General features: G+C 43.6%; 1 protein-coding gene and 1 pseudogene across 1 annotated transcript in view; one reads left to right on the top strand and one right to left on the bottom strand.

The window, feature by feature from the left end:
- The window catches only part of ZYG11A (zyg-11 family member A, cell cycle regulator), a 133,279-nt gene extending 117,854 nt beyond the window's left edge, over positions 1-15,425 (top strand). Inside the window, exon 14 of the mRNA XM_070468150.1 lies at positions 14,488-15,425. Coding sequence (XP_070324251.1) covers positions 14,488-14,561 — 74 coding nt within the window. The 3' untranslated portion in view covers positions 14,562-15,425. The remainder of the gene's footprint in view (positions 1-14,487) is intronic.
- Positions 4,371-13,938, bottom strand: LOC110123455 (enoyl-CoA hydratase domain-containing protein 2, mitochondrial-like; annotated as a pseudogene).
- Positions 15,426-16,141: the final 716 nt, after the last annotated feature.

Genomic DNA, 16,141 nt, shown 5'->3' with positions numbered 1-16,141 from the left:
AGGTATTAGAGACTTGTTGCCTGGAGAAACTAAACTAATGCATCTCTAGAATCATCTGAGCTTTAGGTTTAGTGGAAGACAGGAGTGAGGCCCAAGTTGAAAAAAGGGAATTAAATGGAATTCTGCATAGTATTAAATGATAGTAATTACCAGCCTTGTTCCTAGAGCACTGGTGATCAGATACATACCAGCTTCCTGGTAGAGGTTTGGAAAATTATGTGAAATGGCTCCAGAGAAAAGCCAGAACACCACCCTACTCAAAGGGTAATATTTTAATGGGCTTGAGTATAGCAAGAGTATGAAAAGTTCATTGATATTCTTTTAAATTCAACATTGCTTTTAGCTTGTCAGAAACTCCCACTTGTCACGTTTTAGTCTAGTATTAATAAAGAATATCCACAATTATCTTAAAAGGCTATTAAAGTGTTTCTCCCTTTTCTAACCACATATCTGTGTGAGTTCAGATTTGCTTTGTAGAATTCAACCTAAAAAATAATACCAAAAGTTGAATGAAGAATCAGCTGTGTCAGATATAAGAATTCACCTGCCTCTTATGAAAGGAGACATTAAACAGAATTGCATATTTGCAAAACAATTGCCCCTGATCAGTTTTTCTTGGGAGATATAATAATTTTCATTAAATTATTTGTTAGCATGTAATGGTTTTTTTTTTTCTGAGTGAATTGAAAGTTATTTTAAATATCCTATTAGAAGTGTTAATAGGGTAAATATTGTAACTATTATCGTCATAATCAAAGGTACTGGTATCTTCAGTGATTTTTAAGATTGTAAAGTGGTCTTGAGACTAAAATGTTTTAAGAATTACTGGTTCTAATCATTGAGCACTAAGAGCTTCTAACAACACAAAGAGAGAAAATCATATGCTTCCTGATGAAAGAATATACCACTACTGATAGTTTTGACAAAGAGATAGAATGAGTCTGCAAGATTCTGGATCCAGCTGTCAATCTGTGGGACAGAGAACAGAGGAACAGGATGACCTGCATGAATACGCAATCTGCAAAGTCCAGACTGTGGGAAACCACAGTCCCAACAGTCTGGGTCTTTAACAGATGTGTTGAGAGGAAAAAAATGTAGTGGAGAGGAACCTTAAATTAAAAAAGAATTTTAAAAGCCCATAATTTTTTTTTCAAGTCAAGTCTGAAATATAGTGTCCACAGACACTTTGGTGATAAAACTACGAGCTACTACAAGGAAATGATTATTATAAGAATCAGGAGAATAATTACCCTTACTCTGATGGGGTTGAGATAAGGGACAGTGTGTTTAGAGGATTTTGTGGAGTAGCAGGGAAAGTTCAGTTTTTTAGTTTGTATGGTTGTTGTCAAGGTAGAAACTAGAGAAAATAAATGTTAGGGCAGATTTTAATCAATAGTTCAGTACAGTTGCTCAGTCGTGTCCAAATCTTTGCAACCCCATGGACTGCAGCACGCCAGGCCTTGCTGTCCATCACCAATTCCCAGAGCTTACTCAAACTCATGTCCATTGAGTCAGTGATTCCATCCAACTATCTCATCCTCTGTCATCCCCTTCTCCCCCCACCTTCAATCTTTCCCAGCATCAGAGTCTTTTCTAGTGAGTCAGTTCTTCTTATCAGGTGGCCAAAGTATTGGAATTTCAGCTTCAGCATCAGTCCTTCCAATGAACACCCAGGACTGATCTCCTTTAGGATGGACTGGTTGGATCTCCTTGCAGTCCAAGGGACTCTCAAGGGTCTTCTCCAACACCAGAGTTCAAAGCATCAATTCTTTGGTACTCAGCTTTCTTTATAGTCCAACTCTCACACCCGTGCATGACTACTGAAAAAACTATAGTTTTGACTAGACGGATCTTTGTCAGCAAAGTAATACCCTGCTTTTTAACATGCTGTATAGGTTGATCAGATCTTTTCTTCCAAGGAGCAAGCGTCTTTTAATTTTATGGCTGAAGTCATCATCTGCAGTGATTTTGGAGCCCCCTAAAATAAAGTCTCTCACTGTTTCCATTGTTTCTCCATCTATTTGCCATGAAGTGATGGGGCTGGATGCCACGATCTTAGTTTTCTGAATGTTGAGTTTTAATCCAACTTTTTCACTCTCCTCTTTCACTTTCATCAAGAGGGCTCTTTAGTTCTTCTTTGCTTTCTGCCATAAGGGTGGTGTCATCTGCATATCTGAGGTTATTGATATTTCTCCTGGTCCTTGCTATTAATCAATAGTTCAGTTCAGTTCAGTTCATTTTAGTCGCTCAGTTGTGTCTGACTCTTTGCGACCCCATGAACCGCAGTACACCAGGCCTCCCTGTCCATCACCAACTCCCGGAGTCCACCCAAACCCATGTTCATCGAGTCAGTGATTCCATCCAACCATCTCATCTTCTGTCGTCCCCTTCTCCTCCTGCCCTCAATCTTTCCCAGTATCAGGGCCTTTTCAAATGAGTCAGCTCTCCCATCAGATGACCAAAGTATTGGAGTTTCAGCTTCAACATCAGTCCTTCCAATAAACACCCAGGACTGATCTCCTTTAGGATGGACTGGTTGGATCTCCTTGCAGTCCAAGACATTATTGGGAAGGGGCACCCAGGTATAGAGCAGTAGGGTAAAGGAACCCAGGAGAACTGCTCTGCCATGTGGCTCGCAGTCTCGAGTTTTATGGTGATGGGATTAGTTTCCGGGTTGTCTTTGGTCTATCCTTCTGACTCAGAGTCTTTCCTAGTGGTGCACGCATTGGTCAGCCAAGATGGATGCCAGTGAAAAGGATTCTGGGAGGTGGTCAGACACGTGGTATCTCCTTTTGACTTTCCCCAAACTCTTCTGGTTAGTGGTGGCTTATTAGTTCTGTGTTCCTTACCAGGACCTCCTGTTGTAAAATAACTCACACAAATGGTTACTGTGGTGCCTGGCCAGAGTGGGCGGTTTCAGTCAGTGTGCTTCCCCTAACAGTAATTGTTTCAAAGGAGCATATTTATGATAATTGTTTTAACATTAAAACAGTTCTATCATTTGTATCATTTCTATTGATTGATTAATACACTCTTTACGAGTTGTACTCTTCTGTTTCATTGCATGCGTCATAACTTGTGATTGAATATTAAACATTATGAATTTTAATTTGTTGGGTGTAAATGGAATTTTTATATTCCATTAACTATTTAGGAGTTTGTTCTGGGATAGTTGTTTTTTAGAAGTGGTTTGACCCTTTTGAGATTTGCTTTTATGTTTTGTTAGGCAGAATCCAGAACAGTCCTTATTTTTCCAAGGCTGAACTGATGTTGCTATTCAAGCAGTAACCTCAGGATTCCACTGTTGCTCTTTGTGTTAGGAGATCTTTCCATTGTGGTTTTGAGAATAAAACTATTCCTGGCCCTATGGGAACTATTTTCAGAGAGCTTTCCCTCTGTTCTCTCCATTACTCTGTGAGTTCTTTCAGAGATCCCTGTACTAAGCTTTATGTTGCCGTTGTCTGAGAACAGTTGCTTTGTATATTTTGTTCAGGTTTTTAAATGTTTAAGACAGAAGGATAAATCTGTAGTCCATCATGACTACAAGCAGAAGTATATATAATTGTTTTCATTAACATTCCTTCTCAACTTAGATAAGAAAATTTTCTGTATTAAAAATTTTTTATTTCTTTTCACAGAAAAAATTCCACTGATGAAAATCCAAACATAATTTTATATGCTTATTTTAAAGATTTCTGTGTTCACAGATTCCAAGAAAACATCTATCCACTCATTTTATCTTTATCCTTTGGATTGGAAAGTTGATATCATATCTAACTAAGTAATTTTCCTTGTGTAAGCCTATTCTTTCTTAATCTTATTTTTTATATTTATTTATTTGTTGGGCTGCACCGGGTCTTAGATCCTGCACACAGGATCTTTGATCTTCATTATGGTGTGTAGGCTCTTTTAGTTACAGTGTGTGCATTCTAGTTCCCTGACTACATTGATTAAAAAGATGCACAGTTTGAGAGTTGTGAGTTAAGTTTTATTTGGGGCAAAATCAGGACTGCAGCCCAGGAGGGAGCACCTCAGATAGCTCTGAGAGACTGCTCCAAAGATGCAGTCAGGGAAGGTCAATATATAAGATTTCAGTGAAGTGGGAGTTCAATACAGTCAAGCTTACTTTATAAAAGGTTTTCTGCTAGTCAGGAGGAGCTGATATCACCAGGAAGGGATTTAGTGCTTTTCTAGATATGAAGAGATATGAAGATTGTTATCATGAATCAGTTCCTGAAAATCTAACTGTCTAAACACCTGTTCCACCAGATTCCCTGGAGCACAGAGTGCCTCACTCCACCCTGACCTCCCTCTGGGGGAGGTGTTAAAGGTCAACAGCTGCGGCAGCACAGGTTCAGTCTCCAGAGACAGATGGCAAATGCCTTGTTAGGTGGGTAAAACTAAGGCACAAAGAGAGAGGTCAGGCTCAGAGTCTGTAGGAAGAGCCCGATTCCTGAGTTCTTCCCAGCTGTGCTGCCCATCTGTGTGCCCTGAAAGCACTGCCTCCCAGCTACCCCACTGACCTCAGCAGACGCTAAGTTCCGACCCAGAACCCTCTCACCTCTGTTCCTCGGTCAATGGCAACTTTGCTCAGCCGCACAGCGATGGGGGCCTAGGGAAAAGCAAGCGCTTGGTTGAGGAGGGGATCAGTTGGTGCTCACAGTTAGGCACACAAGCTCCATGATGGCGGAAGAGGTCTGGGTAGAAATCCAGCTATTCTAGTGACAGCGTTTATTTTGTTAGTGTTATACCTACTAATTAGCTGATGTTCCTTTTCAATAAGGTGAAGGAAGCCTAATTGATCCCTAATCCTCCTAGTCCTGACCATCTGGAATTCTTGTCGCTTAATACATCCCACCAGCATGTACAACATACTCCACTGTACACATGCTTTCCCACCTACAGATTTGTCTAATGGTCACAGGCTGCTCCCCATCCCTTCAGGAGTGGGTTTAATTGAGGCTCAAGGTGGTGAAACACTTGGCCACATTTGTCCAGTGAGTCAGTGGTGAAGCTTAGATCTGATTCCCAGTCACCTTTCCCACTGCTGTTCCCTTCTCTACCCCTCTCATCTCAACAAATGCAAACCTCCACTGAAAGCATGTTTTACCCCAGTAGGGTGAAAAAAGGTCAGAATTAGGAACTTGGATTTTGGACTCTGGCAGGCATGGGTTGAAATCCTGAGGGATATTTTGTAGGGCCACTTGGAAGCAGGAGCACCAAAGTGACCATCTTTGCCTCCCTGGTCTTGCTTCTAGTTATTTTGTGCTACTGCAGGTCTGGCTTTCCATCCTGGGCCCTGCTTCCAGGCAAGGAGTGCATTTGCCTCCTATTTTGTTCACATTGTATTATTTGAAGGTTTTATAAGACTTTATCAGGAAAAGAACAATTTAAAAAGCCCGTTAGCATTGAAGGCATAAATGAAAAACTAGCTTCATAAAGATAAAAGAACTTCAGACTGGGAAAAATACCACAGATTCAAGCAAAAATCAAGAACTGGGAAAATATATTTGTGATATTATGACAGAGCTTTTCCTTTACAAAAAGTGGTATAATTTTTTTTTAAAGCATTCACACAGTATGGAAAGGTAGTTGAAAAAACAGACATGAGATATGCTCAGCTTTACTTTTAAAGAAACATTTTAAATAAGAACAGTTAGGTGCTCCTTTTCACCTCATGCTTGGAAACTGTAAAAGGATGGTAATGCCCATTATTGTTGAGATTTAGGAAACAAGTATTTGCATACATAAGTGAATGGTGAGTGAACTGGTACAATGCTTCAGGAGGACAATTTGACAAGAACTGGCAAATTAGATAGATGCCCATGCTCTTTCATGTAACTCCACGTAGACATCTGCCCTACAGATGCACTTTCAGGAGTATACACTAAGATGTCCAAAGTTATTCATTCCAGCTATTTTTCAGGAGCTTAAAGATGTCAGTAATGTGATGTCCTCATTAGAGTACTGGTTAAATGATGGCACACCCATACCATTAATGAAAAAGTGTGCAGTTTAAATGAATGAGGTTAGTAAGTATGTGCTGAAATGGGTAACTCTCCAGATATTAGGTGAAAAAAGGAAGCTGCATGGTGCTGTGTATATTATTCCATTTGTGTAGAAGGTGTTGGTATGATGTGTCTTTGGGGAGAAGGGTCAAGAGAATGGAGAACTTCACTTTTTGTTTTATACTTTTGCATACTTATTGAATTCTTTTCTCTGCATAGTTTATGTTTTTAAACTTCAGTTAGAACTAGACTAAACTTTAAAGATGTGTTCCTTGTCCCCTAAACTGTCCTAAAGGAATTTAGAATTATTTAGATATGTGAGTATATGTGCACATTTTACATGTACAATGAAAATTTCTGCAAGAATATGAAAACTGTTAACAGTGGTCATCTCTGGGGAGTGTGACTGGGGAATTGAGGAATGTTTTGGTGACCAACTGTCCTGGTTTGCCAGTGACTGAAGTGTTGTTTTAGGATGTGGGACTTTTCACTTTGAACCTGGACAGCCCCAGGATAACAGGATCACCCTACTTTTGATTTTTACTCTATGTCCTTTGATTTGCTTGTTATGAATGTGTATTATTTAACTACTGATTTCTCATTAGAGAAAATGAAAAACCATATAGCCATGTTGTCTCTGTGTTGAAAACACACATATTTATGTTTCTGAGTGTGTCTGTGCATGTATGCATAATTATAGTTGAGCCTTGAACAGCCTTGAGCTTAGGGGAACTGATCATTCATGCCATAGAAAATCTGTACATAACTTTACAGCCAACCCTCCCTGTAAAGAGTTCTGCATCCACAAATTCAACCAACCTTGGATCGTGTAGTACTGTAGTATGTAGTGGAAAAAAAAAATCCATGTATAAGTGAACCTGCGCAGTTCCAACCTGTGGTGTTCAAGGTAACACTGTGTGAAGTAGATCAATTAGAAATATGATGGATCATTTTATGTTATTTGGAAATGAGAACAGTGAGGCACAGTTGCCACAGGATGTTCCATTCCTTTGATGTTCCATGGAAAATGTAGCCAAATCCATATTCCTAGGGTAAAGTATATTTACCCCTTAAAGGGAAAATCTGAGTGTTAATTTGTGGAGCTTGTGTTTATTGACAGACTCTTTTGGTCTGAAGGAGATGAGAATACCAGACCACCTGACCTGCCTCTTGAGAAACCTGTATGCAGGTCAGGAAGCAACAGTTAGAACTGGACATGGAACAACAGACTGGTTCCAAATAGGAAAAGGAGTACGTCAAGGCTGTATATTGTCACCCTGCTTATTTAACTTATATGCAGAGTACCTCATGAGAAACGATGGGCTGGAAGAAGTACAAGCTGGAATCAAGATTGCCGGGAGAAATCTCAATAACCTCAGACATGCAGATGACACCACCCTTATGGCAGAGAGTGAAGAGGAACTAAAAAGCCTCTTGATGAAAGTGAAAGAGGAGAGTGAAAAAGTTGGCTTAAAGCTTAACATTTAGAAAATGGCATGGCATTTAGAAAATGACCAGATCATGGCATCTGGTCCCATCACCTCATGGGAAATAGATGGGGAGACAGTGGAAACAGTGTCAGACTTTACTTTTTTTGGGCTCCAAAATCACTGCAGATGGTGACTGCAGCCATGAAATTAAAAGACGCTTACTCCTTGGAAGGAAAGTTATGACCAACCTATACAGCATATTAAAAAGCAGAGACATTACTTTGCCAACAAAAGTCCATCTGGTCAAGGCTATGGTTTTTCCAGTGGTCATGTATGGATGTGAGTGTTGGACTGTGATGACAGCTGAGCGCCGAAAAATTGATGCTTTTGAACTGTGGTGTTGGAGAAGACTCTTGAGAGTCCCTTGGACTGGAAGGAGATCCACCCAGTCCATCCTAAAAGAGTCCTGGGTGTTCATTGGAAGGACTGATGCTGAAGCTGAAACTCCAATACTTTGGCCACCTCATGCAAAGAGTTGACTCGTTGGAAAATACCCTGATGCTGGGAGGGATTGGGGGCAGGAGGAGAAGGGGGAGACAGAGGATGAGATGGATGGATGGCATCACTGACTTGATGGGCATGAGTTTGAGTAAACTCCGGGAGTTTGTGATGGACAGGGAGGCCTGGCGTGCTGCGATTCATGGGGTCACAAAGGGTCGGACACGACTGAGCAACTGAACTGAACTTTGGGCTGTAGGGATTCCCTGGTGGCTCAGACAGTAGAGTCTGTCTGCAATGTGGGAGACCTGGGTTTGATCCATGAGTTGGGAAGATCCCCTGGAGAAGAAATGGCAACCCACTCCAGTGCTCTTGCCTGGAAAATTCCATGGATGGAGGTGCCTGGTAGGCTACAGTCCATGGGGTCGCAAAGAGTCAGACACGACTGAGTGACTTCACTTTCTTTTTGGGGTGTATGTAATTTCTTGAGCATTTTGACTCCCTGATCTTGGTCGTTTCTCCACTAGAGGGCAGGCATCTACCACAGTATCTCTTGCATTCACCCCAGGGAGGAGCCTGGTAGGCTGCAGTCCATGGGGTCGCTAAGAGTCGGACACAACTAAGCGACTTCACTTTCATTTTCACTTTCATGCATTGGAGAAGGAAATGGCAGCCCACTCCAGTGTTCTTGCCTGGAGAATCCCAAGGACAGGGGAGCCTGATGGGCTGCTGTCTATGGGGTAGCACAGAGTCGGACACGACTGAAGTGACTTAGCATAGGGAATCTTAATACTTGGCACTCAGTGGTACTCAGTAACTCACCTGGAAGTTAAACAGGTTGCATCAGAATGTCCCAGCATTTGCATTAGTGATATTCTACTACTAGTTTTCGGTATGATGTTGATTTGGTGTAGAAAGTGAAAGTCAATCAGTCGTATCCAACTCTGCAAATTCTCCAGGCCAGAATACGGGAGTGGGTAGCCTTTCCCTTCTCCAGGGGATCTTCCCAACCCAGGGATCACATCCAGGTCTCCTGCATCGCAGGCGGATTCTTTACCAGCTGAGCCACAGGGAAGCCCAAGACTACTGGAGGGGGTAGCCTATCCCTCCTGTAGCGGATTTACCAACTGAGGAATCCAACAGGGGTCTCCTGCATTGCAGGGGATTCTTTACCAACTGAGCTGTCAGGGAAGTCCCTTGGTGTAGAAAGCTACTTTTAAATAATGAAATACTAGTAATTAATAAAATACCATTAATTCATTATATGGAAAAATCTGAAGCCTGAATCATCTTGAGATCAAGCTCAAAGTCCCAGTTATTTATTTTATGCAAAAAGACAAGCCCTATACAAATAGGCGCCCCTCACTCCTTGAAAGTGTAATCAGCTACTACCCTGAGTTACTCAGAGTTTTGTATCAGTTGAGAGACTTTCTGACCAAGTATAAGAGAAACACGACAGCATTAAAATAAACAGCATCAGACTCCCCTTTTATATGTGATGAAACTATAAACAAGAAATGAAGACAAGACAAATGCTTTTAAACCAAACTTACCATCAGTTTTTTATAGTCCTTGCCCTCAAGTAAGTAAGCAAGTAAGTAAAGATCTCAAAATTATAAAAAGAGGCAGGATTATTTAAAGGGAGACTTTTTTTCTCCTAAAATAAGATAACTCTTTTTTACTTTTTGTGATTAATTCAAATACTTTTCTGTGTTAATAATGTTAAAATGATAGAATATAGTTAACATTTTTATATTTGACCTTTGTCATATGTCTTTATTTTTTTGTATTTGAAATCCATTAAAGATTTAGTTTGTTCTTTAAAAATTTTCACACGTTCTGCATTCTTTAAAATACTAGTTATTATATGTATTTCTGTATTATGCAGAAAGAATGCCAAAATAGTGTCTGTCTTTGTGGTAGTGCAGTGACTTTCTTTGACTTTGATGAGCAGTCACTTAACTTTGTTGGATCTGTTATAGCACAGACACGACAGGGATAATCACCTCAACTTGATTGTTCTAACACTGGGACACTGGATTGTTAGTACCCAGGATTGTTTGCGTCTGATTGTGACTGAAGGATGAGGGTGCGCCATATGGGCTCAGTTAGTATTACAACTTAACAAAACCTGGCTCCATTTCAGCTGCTTGCCTATCTTTGTGGAAACTTGGGCCCTCCCTCTGGCTCTCAGAGAAGTGAGAAGCCAGTGGAGCCTCTCAGATACTTGGAGACGACATGTATCAGATACTTGGAGATTACATGTAGGCAGGGCCTAACCCACTCCCTGAGTACCTAAACTTTTGGGGAGACTATGCTAATAGGCTATTTGAATTAACAAAAATGTATGGGTCTTAACATATGTCCTATATCATGCATTTCAAGTGCTTTCCCACCATGTAGTATTGTTGAAAGATGGGCTGGTAGTTCTTTATCTGCTTAAGAGTCTTGCATTTTCAATTTTGGGACACATTCATGCTTTACTCTCCAGTACAATAGCCAACAGCCAAATGTGTCTATTAGCATTAAAATATGGGAAGTATAATTGAGAAATTAAAATTTTAACTTAAGTAATGTGGCTAGTGGGGCTTCCCAGGTAGCTCAAGGGTAAAAAACTGCTTGGCAAGCAGGATCCTCCGGTTCAGTCCCTGGGTTGGGAAGATCCCCTAAAGAAGGAAATGGTAGCCCACTCCAGTATTCTTACCAGTAAAATACCATAGACAAGAGGAGCCTGGTGGGCTACAGTCTGTGGGGTCGCACAGAGTCAGACAGAGCGACCAAACATGTGGCTAGTGGGTGCCTTAGCGGATGGCACAGATAGAGATCATTTGCATCATCTCAGGAAGTTCTGTTTTACAGGCTGTTCTGAGGATTTTCAAGCTTAATTGATCCCAGCCCCTCAGAACTCAATTTTCACTTTAACTTAAAATCTGATTTAGTTTACTAGATGGCTGAATGGAGGCAAAACTGCAAAAGACGGTTAATTTTATAAATCTGGGGAAATGGACTTTGTGTGGTTGCATGAGACGCCCTTGCCCCCGGCATCCCCGCCAATGACCCAGTGGCTCAGGCCCACCTGCGCCGAGCGGCAGTCGCACCTGGGGCAGGATCTCCTGGGCCAGGGCTCGGGCCCAGCCGTAGGCAGTGTTGCCCTCCTCATTCTGGGCCACAGTGTGGTTCACCAGCCCCAGAACCTGGGCCTGCGCCCCACTCAGTCGTCGGCCCCGTGAAGATGAGCTCCTTCGCCAGGGCCACCCCCAGGCATCGAGGCAGCCTCTGAGTCCCTCCTGCCAGGATGGAGTAGGGGTGGTGAATCCTCATGGGACATGGGGGCCCAGAGGAGGCCCTTGCTGGGGGTCAGCCAAGACCTCTCAGAGGACGAGATTGGGTTAGGCTGGTGGGGAAGAGTCCAGAACATAGGGCAAGAGAAGAAAGTAGGGAATTATGCTGGATAGAGTGGAGTTGAACAGGCAGAGGATGGATGGTGTGTGTTATTACCTGCTCCTGGGAGGAGCCCTCGGGTGGTCTCGATCAGCCCCATGACAGCCGAGGAAGCTGCTTAGACAAAACAGAGTGAAGCCCCCACCCTGTCTTCTAGCTCCAGTCCCTGAGGATAAGAGACACTCTGGGCTCTGCTCACCCCTCCAGCCAATCACTTCCCTCACGGTGTGGCCACAGCCAGACTCCTCCAGTAGCTGCCTTTGGAAGAGCCCTAGTCTGGAAGTCAGGAGGCCCAACACTCACCCTACCTCCACAACTCACTGAGCAATTCTCTTAGCCTTTCTGAGCCTCATGGATGGGGAAAAAATTGATAACCTCTCTTTTACCTGCTTTATAGAGCTGTTTAGGATCAAGTGAGGTCGTGGTGCTTGGAAAAAGGAAGGGTTCCTGGATGGTGCCTGGTACCTATTTGTAAGTTAATGGATTCTCTGTCTCATGCATCCTTAGCTCAGGTCTGGCCTAGAGCGTCAGTGACTCCTGCTTCCACCAGTTTTCCTCCAGGCTTTTTGTCAGCCGGAAATTTTCCTGTATTCTGATCCATATCCTTCTTTCGCAGTTGTACTTCCTGTGAGAAACCCTCCTTGAGTGTCCCACCCCACAGGCTTCTCCTGAATTTCCTTAACATGGTCCCTGTGAACCATGCAGCATGGGAGGGAGGGGTTTACATTCACCTCCTACCCACCAAACCCTTCAAGTTAGCTTTCCTAAACACAGGCAGGTGAGAACCAGAGTTGGTGCTATGATCTGCCCTGATATTTGATGGCTTCTCTTCGTTATGCATCATGTGGATATAAAGTCCCTCTATGCCTGGGGCTACATGTTAAAAAAAAAGATGAAAAGTTCTTGCTTGGTGGCATGAGAAAGTGTGGCACCATTATGGCACTCAGATCTTCTCTGATCTGCTCTAAAAAGGGCACACCTAACCACCAAGCCAGCAAGGTTAAAAGCAATCAGTTATCTTCATCCTCCCTGCCCTCCACGTTTTGAAGTTCAGTTTCTTTTATCTACTACCGCAAAGCTTTGTGGATTCTGATAGAACTACTGTAGGGCACTGTTCCTGCCCAGTCATGCTTGTGATTAACTGGGCATGTAGCAGACTGCCCTCCTGGCTCACCTTTGTTCACAACATGATCGATAAAGCTGGCTTGGACAGAACTGGAAGACTGAAGAGATACCTTTGTCCCTAACCTTCGCTCTGTGTTCTTTCTAGTTGTGTCAGCAGTTGCCCTGGGGTTGGCATGAGCAGTCCTGAGCTGAGGGCAGCTGACTCTGAGAAGGGACGAGTCCTGTAGCAGTCAGGGGCTGGGCGGTGAAGGGGGAACCACTACTGCCTGAATTCCTTGGCCCCCACTTTGCCTTTAGTTCTGGGGTTTGTTGGCAAGCTGAGAGCAGTGGCTGACTGCAGAGTCCCCAGAATCAGCTTGTGTCACTCACTCTTCCCTCCCACACCTCTCGCTGTACCCAGTACCTGCCACTCGGAGGTCACAGGCCAGGGCAAGTTCCAGGCCTCCATCCAAGGCAAATCCATCCACAGCAGCAATGGTGGGTGCAGGGAAGGCTGCTGTGGAGACAAAGGACGATGGCTCAGCCTGCGAGGCCCTGGTAGGACCAGGACAGTGTCTCAGGGTAGGAGACGGTCTAGGTGGTTGTGACAGACGGCTTCATTGGCCCCAAGCTTGGGGACCTCTCCTGGTACCTCAGCCAGGTTATCTTAGCAGTCAGTTTTCCCACTGGGGAAAGTTGTGGGATCAGCTGGGGAATAGGAGTGGGGAGATGGATGGGTGGGGTGATGCCTGTCAGGCCCACCCTCCTGTGGGCCTCCCCGGGACCAGCCTTTTTGCTCTCCCTTCTCATTCTGTGTGCTGGGAACAGAATTGAATCCGACACGGGGAAGGCAGACAGGCAAACAGGTGATGATGATTCAGGGTGATCAGTGATCTGAGAAAGGAAGCTTGGATGATGGGCCAGGGGTGGCTTCCTGGAGGAGGTGGCACTGGTGGTCTTAAAGAATGCATAAACAGTTCAGATAGCCTAGGAGGGATATTCCAGAAAAAGGAATAAGCATTTGTCAAAGCCTGCAAGCATGCTTGCTTAAAGTTGACTCTGGTATGGCCAGGCTTGTACCCTGAGCACAGGGGCTGGGGGGTCAGATCTAGCAGGGCACTAATGCTGGGGAGCCAGTGCCCTTTGGACCCTTGTGACACCCTCCTCCTTGTAGAATTCATTGTCCCTGCCCCCTCTCCCTGGGAGAATCACCTCTCCACAGGGCTCACAACAGAAACCATTCTGTCTTTAGAGTATGGTGGATTGGTGAGTCTGGGATCAGCAGAACCACTGAATGTCCTCCTCCTCCCCACTCCAGAACCCTCACCAATCTCAGTTATCAGACCTCGGAGCCGCTGGACAAAGACCCCCACTTCTGTCTCACTCATCTGCTCCCGCTCCTTCAGGTCTGCACCTGCCAGATGCAAGGGTGACAGCCCTTGGGAAATGACCTGGCACTGAATCCCAGGCTGTCAAAGGATCCAGCAATGGAAACCTGAAGAGAAGCAGCCAGAGAGGAAAGAGAAACACTAGAAAAACTCGGCCAGGGAAGCCAGGGAGGGAGGGAGGAGGGTGGTCAAAAAAAGAGAGACACAACAACAACAAAAAGATAAATTAGATTTCATCAAAATTATAAACTAGTGCATCAAAAGACACTATCAAGAGAGCAACGACAACCCACGAATGGAAGGAAATACTGGCAAATCATACATCTGGTAAGGAACTGATATCTAGGATATATAAAGACTTCCTACAACTGAAAACAAATACAAAGGACTTCCCTGGTGGTCCAGTGGTTAAGACTACATGATTCCACTGCAAGGGACACGGTTTGATCCCTGGTTGGGGAACTAAGATCATGCAAGCTGTGCAGAGTGGCAGAAAAAAAACAAAACAAAACAAAACAAAACCTCACAAAGGACTTGAATATACATTTCTCCAAGGAAAATAAGCCAGTGGGATTTCTCTGCTAGTCCAGTTGCTAAGATTCTGGCTTTCTATTGCAGGTGGCCCGAGTTCGATCGCTGGTTGGGGAACTAGAGCGCTCATGCCAGAACTAAGAGGTGGCTTGTCACAATGAAGATTGAAGATCCCGCGTCCCTCAAGTCAGACCCACTGCAGCCAAATAAATATTTAAAAAAGAAGATAAGCCAGTAAGTACTGGAAAGTGTGTTCAACATTATTGGGGAAATGTAAATAAAAACCACAATAGGATATTGCTTTGTACCCATTCAGATGGTTATTATAAACAACAAACAAAAAAGTGTTGACATTGGTGTGGAGAACTCTGATGTACTGCTGGTAGGAATGTAAAATGATACAGCTGCTGTGAAAAATATTTTGGTGCTTCCTTCTTCCCAAAGTTCAACATAGGATTACTATATGGTCCAGCCACTTTACTCCTAAGCATATGCCCCAAAGAATTGAAAGCAAGGACTCAAGCAGATACGGGCACACCAATGTTCATAGAAGTATTAATCACAGTAGCCAAAATGTGGGAACCACCCAAGTCCATCAACAGATGGATAAACAAAATGTGGAATATATGTGTGAAAGGGAATATTATTCATTTTTAAAAAGGCTAGAAATTCTACAGTATGCTACAACATGGATGAACATGAAGTACATGATGCTAAGTGAAATAAGCAAGCCATGAAAGGACAAATGTATGATTCTACTTGTATTAAATACTTAGAGTAAGCAAATTTGTGAAGATAGAAAGTAGAATGGAGGTTACTGGATGTTAGGGAAATGGGGAGGAACTGCTTAATGAGTATATAGTTTACTGAGATGATGAAATAGTTTTTGAAATCGATAGTGGTGATTGTTGAATAACCTTGTGAATGTACTTAATGCCAGTGACTTTTACACTTAAAAGTGATTCAAATATAAATTTTGTGTAATGTATATATTTGTGACAACTCAAAAAATACATTAAATAGTAATAAAATTTTATTAACTATTTTTTCCTATTTTATTGAGAAATAATTGGCGTGCATCAGGTATAATTATTTTTTAAAAGTAGGGCTTGGTGGGGGAGGCTGAAAGGTCAAGTAGATGAGGAGTGAGTGCAGGGACAGTGGCGTGGGGGTGCGCAGGGTCCTGGGTGAGAGAATAACAGTGGAGGGTCATCAGAGGTCAGATGGCAGGAGCCTGAGTCACGAATAAGGGGTGAACATAGTCTCTGCAAGTGCTCAATTATGTGCAAGTCAGTTGGGAGAGCCCTTGGGAGTCTGATTAGTCCTAGCCCCTCAGTGACAGATGGGGAAACTGAGGCCCAGAGAGAGACAGGGACTAGCCCAGGATTCCAGGGCAAATCAGGGGCAGGTTCAGACCTCCTGCATGCCCCCTACTTTCCTGTCCTTCGCTGGTGGGATGAGGAGCAGGGCTAACAGTCATGAAGTGACTGTGAAGGAAGACATCAGACCATGGGGGAGCCAAAGGAAGAGGCCGGAGTAGGAGGAGGGCCTCGATCAGGGTCTCGGGGTCAGGCAGACTGGTCCCATACTTCCCTTGCCACCTCCCTCCCCATGCTGCTCACTGTGATCCTGGCAGCTGAGGTCTGGGGACTGAGCCACATGCCCTTGAAACCGCCTAAGAATCACTTGCTTCCCACCCTCGCCCTCCGCAGCCTCTCCCCATCTCCCTGTGCCCCCTCCA

The sequence above is a fragment of the Odocoileus virginianus genome, chromosome 5 (genome assembly GCF_023699985.2).
Source record: "Odocoileus virginianus isolate 20LAN1187 ecotype Illinois chromosome 5, Ovbor_1.2, whole genome shotgun sequence".
Lineage (NCBI taxonomy): Eukaryota > Metazoa > Chordata > Mammalia > Artiodactyla > Cervidae > Odocoileus > Odocoileus virginianus.
Note: the sequence above shows the minus strand (reverse complement) of the source record. Positions and strands in the feature narration are given on the sequence as shown.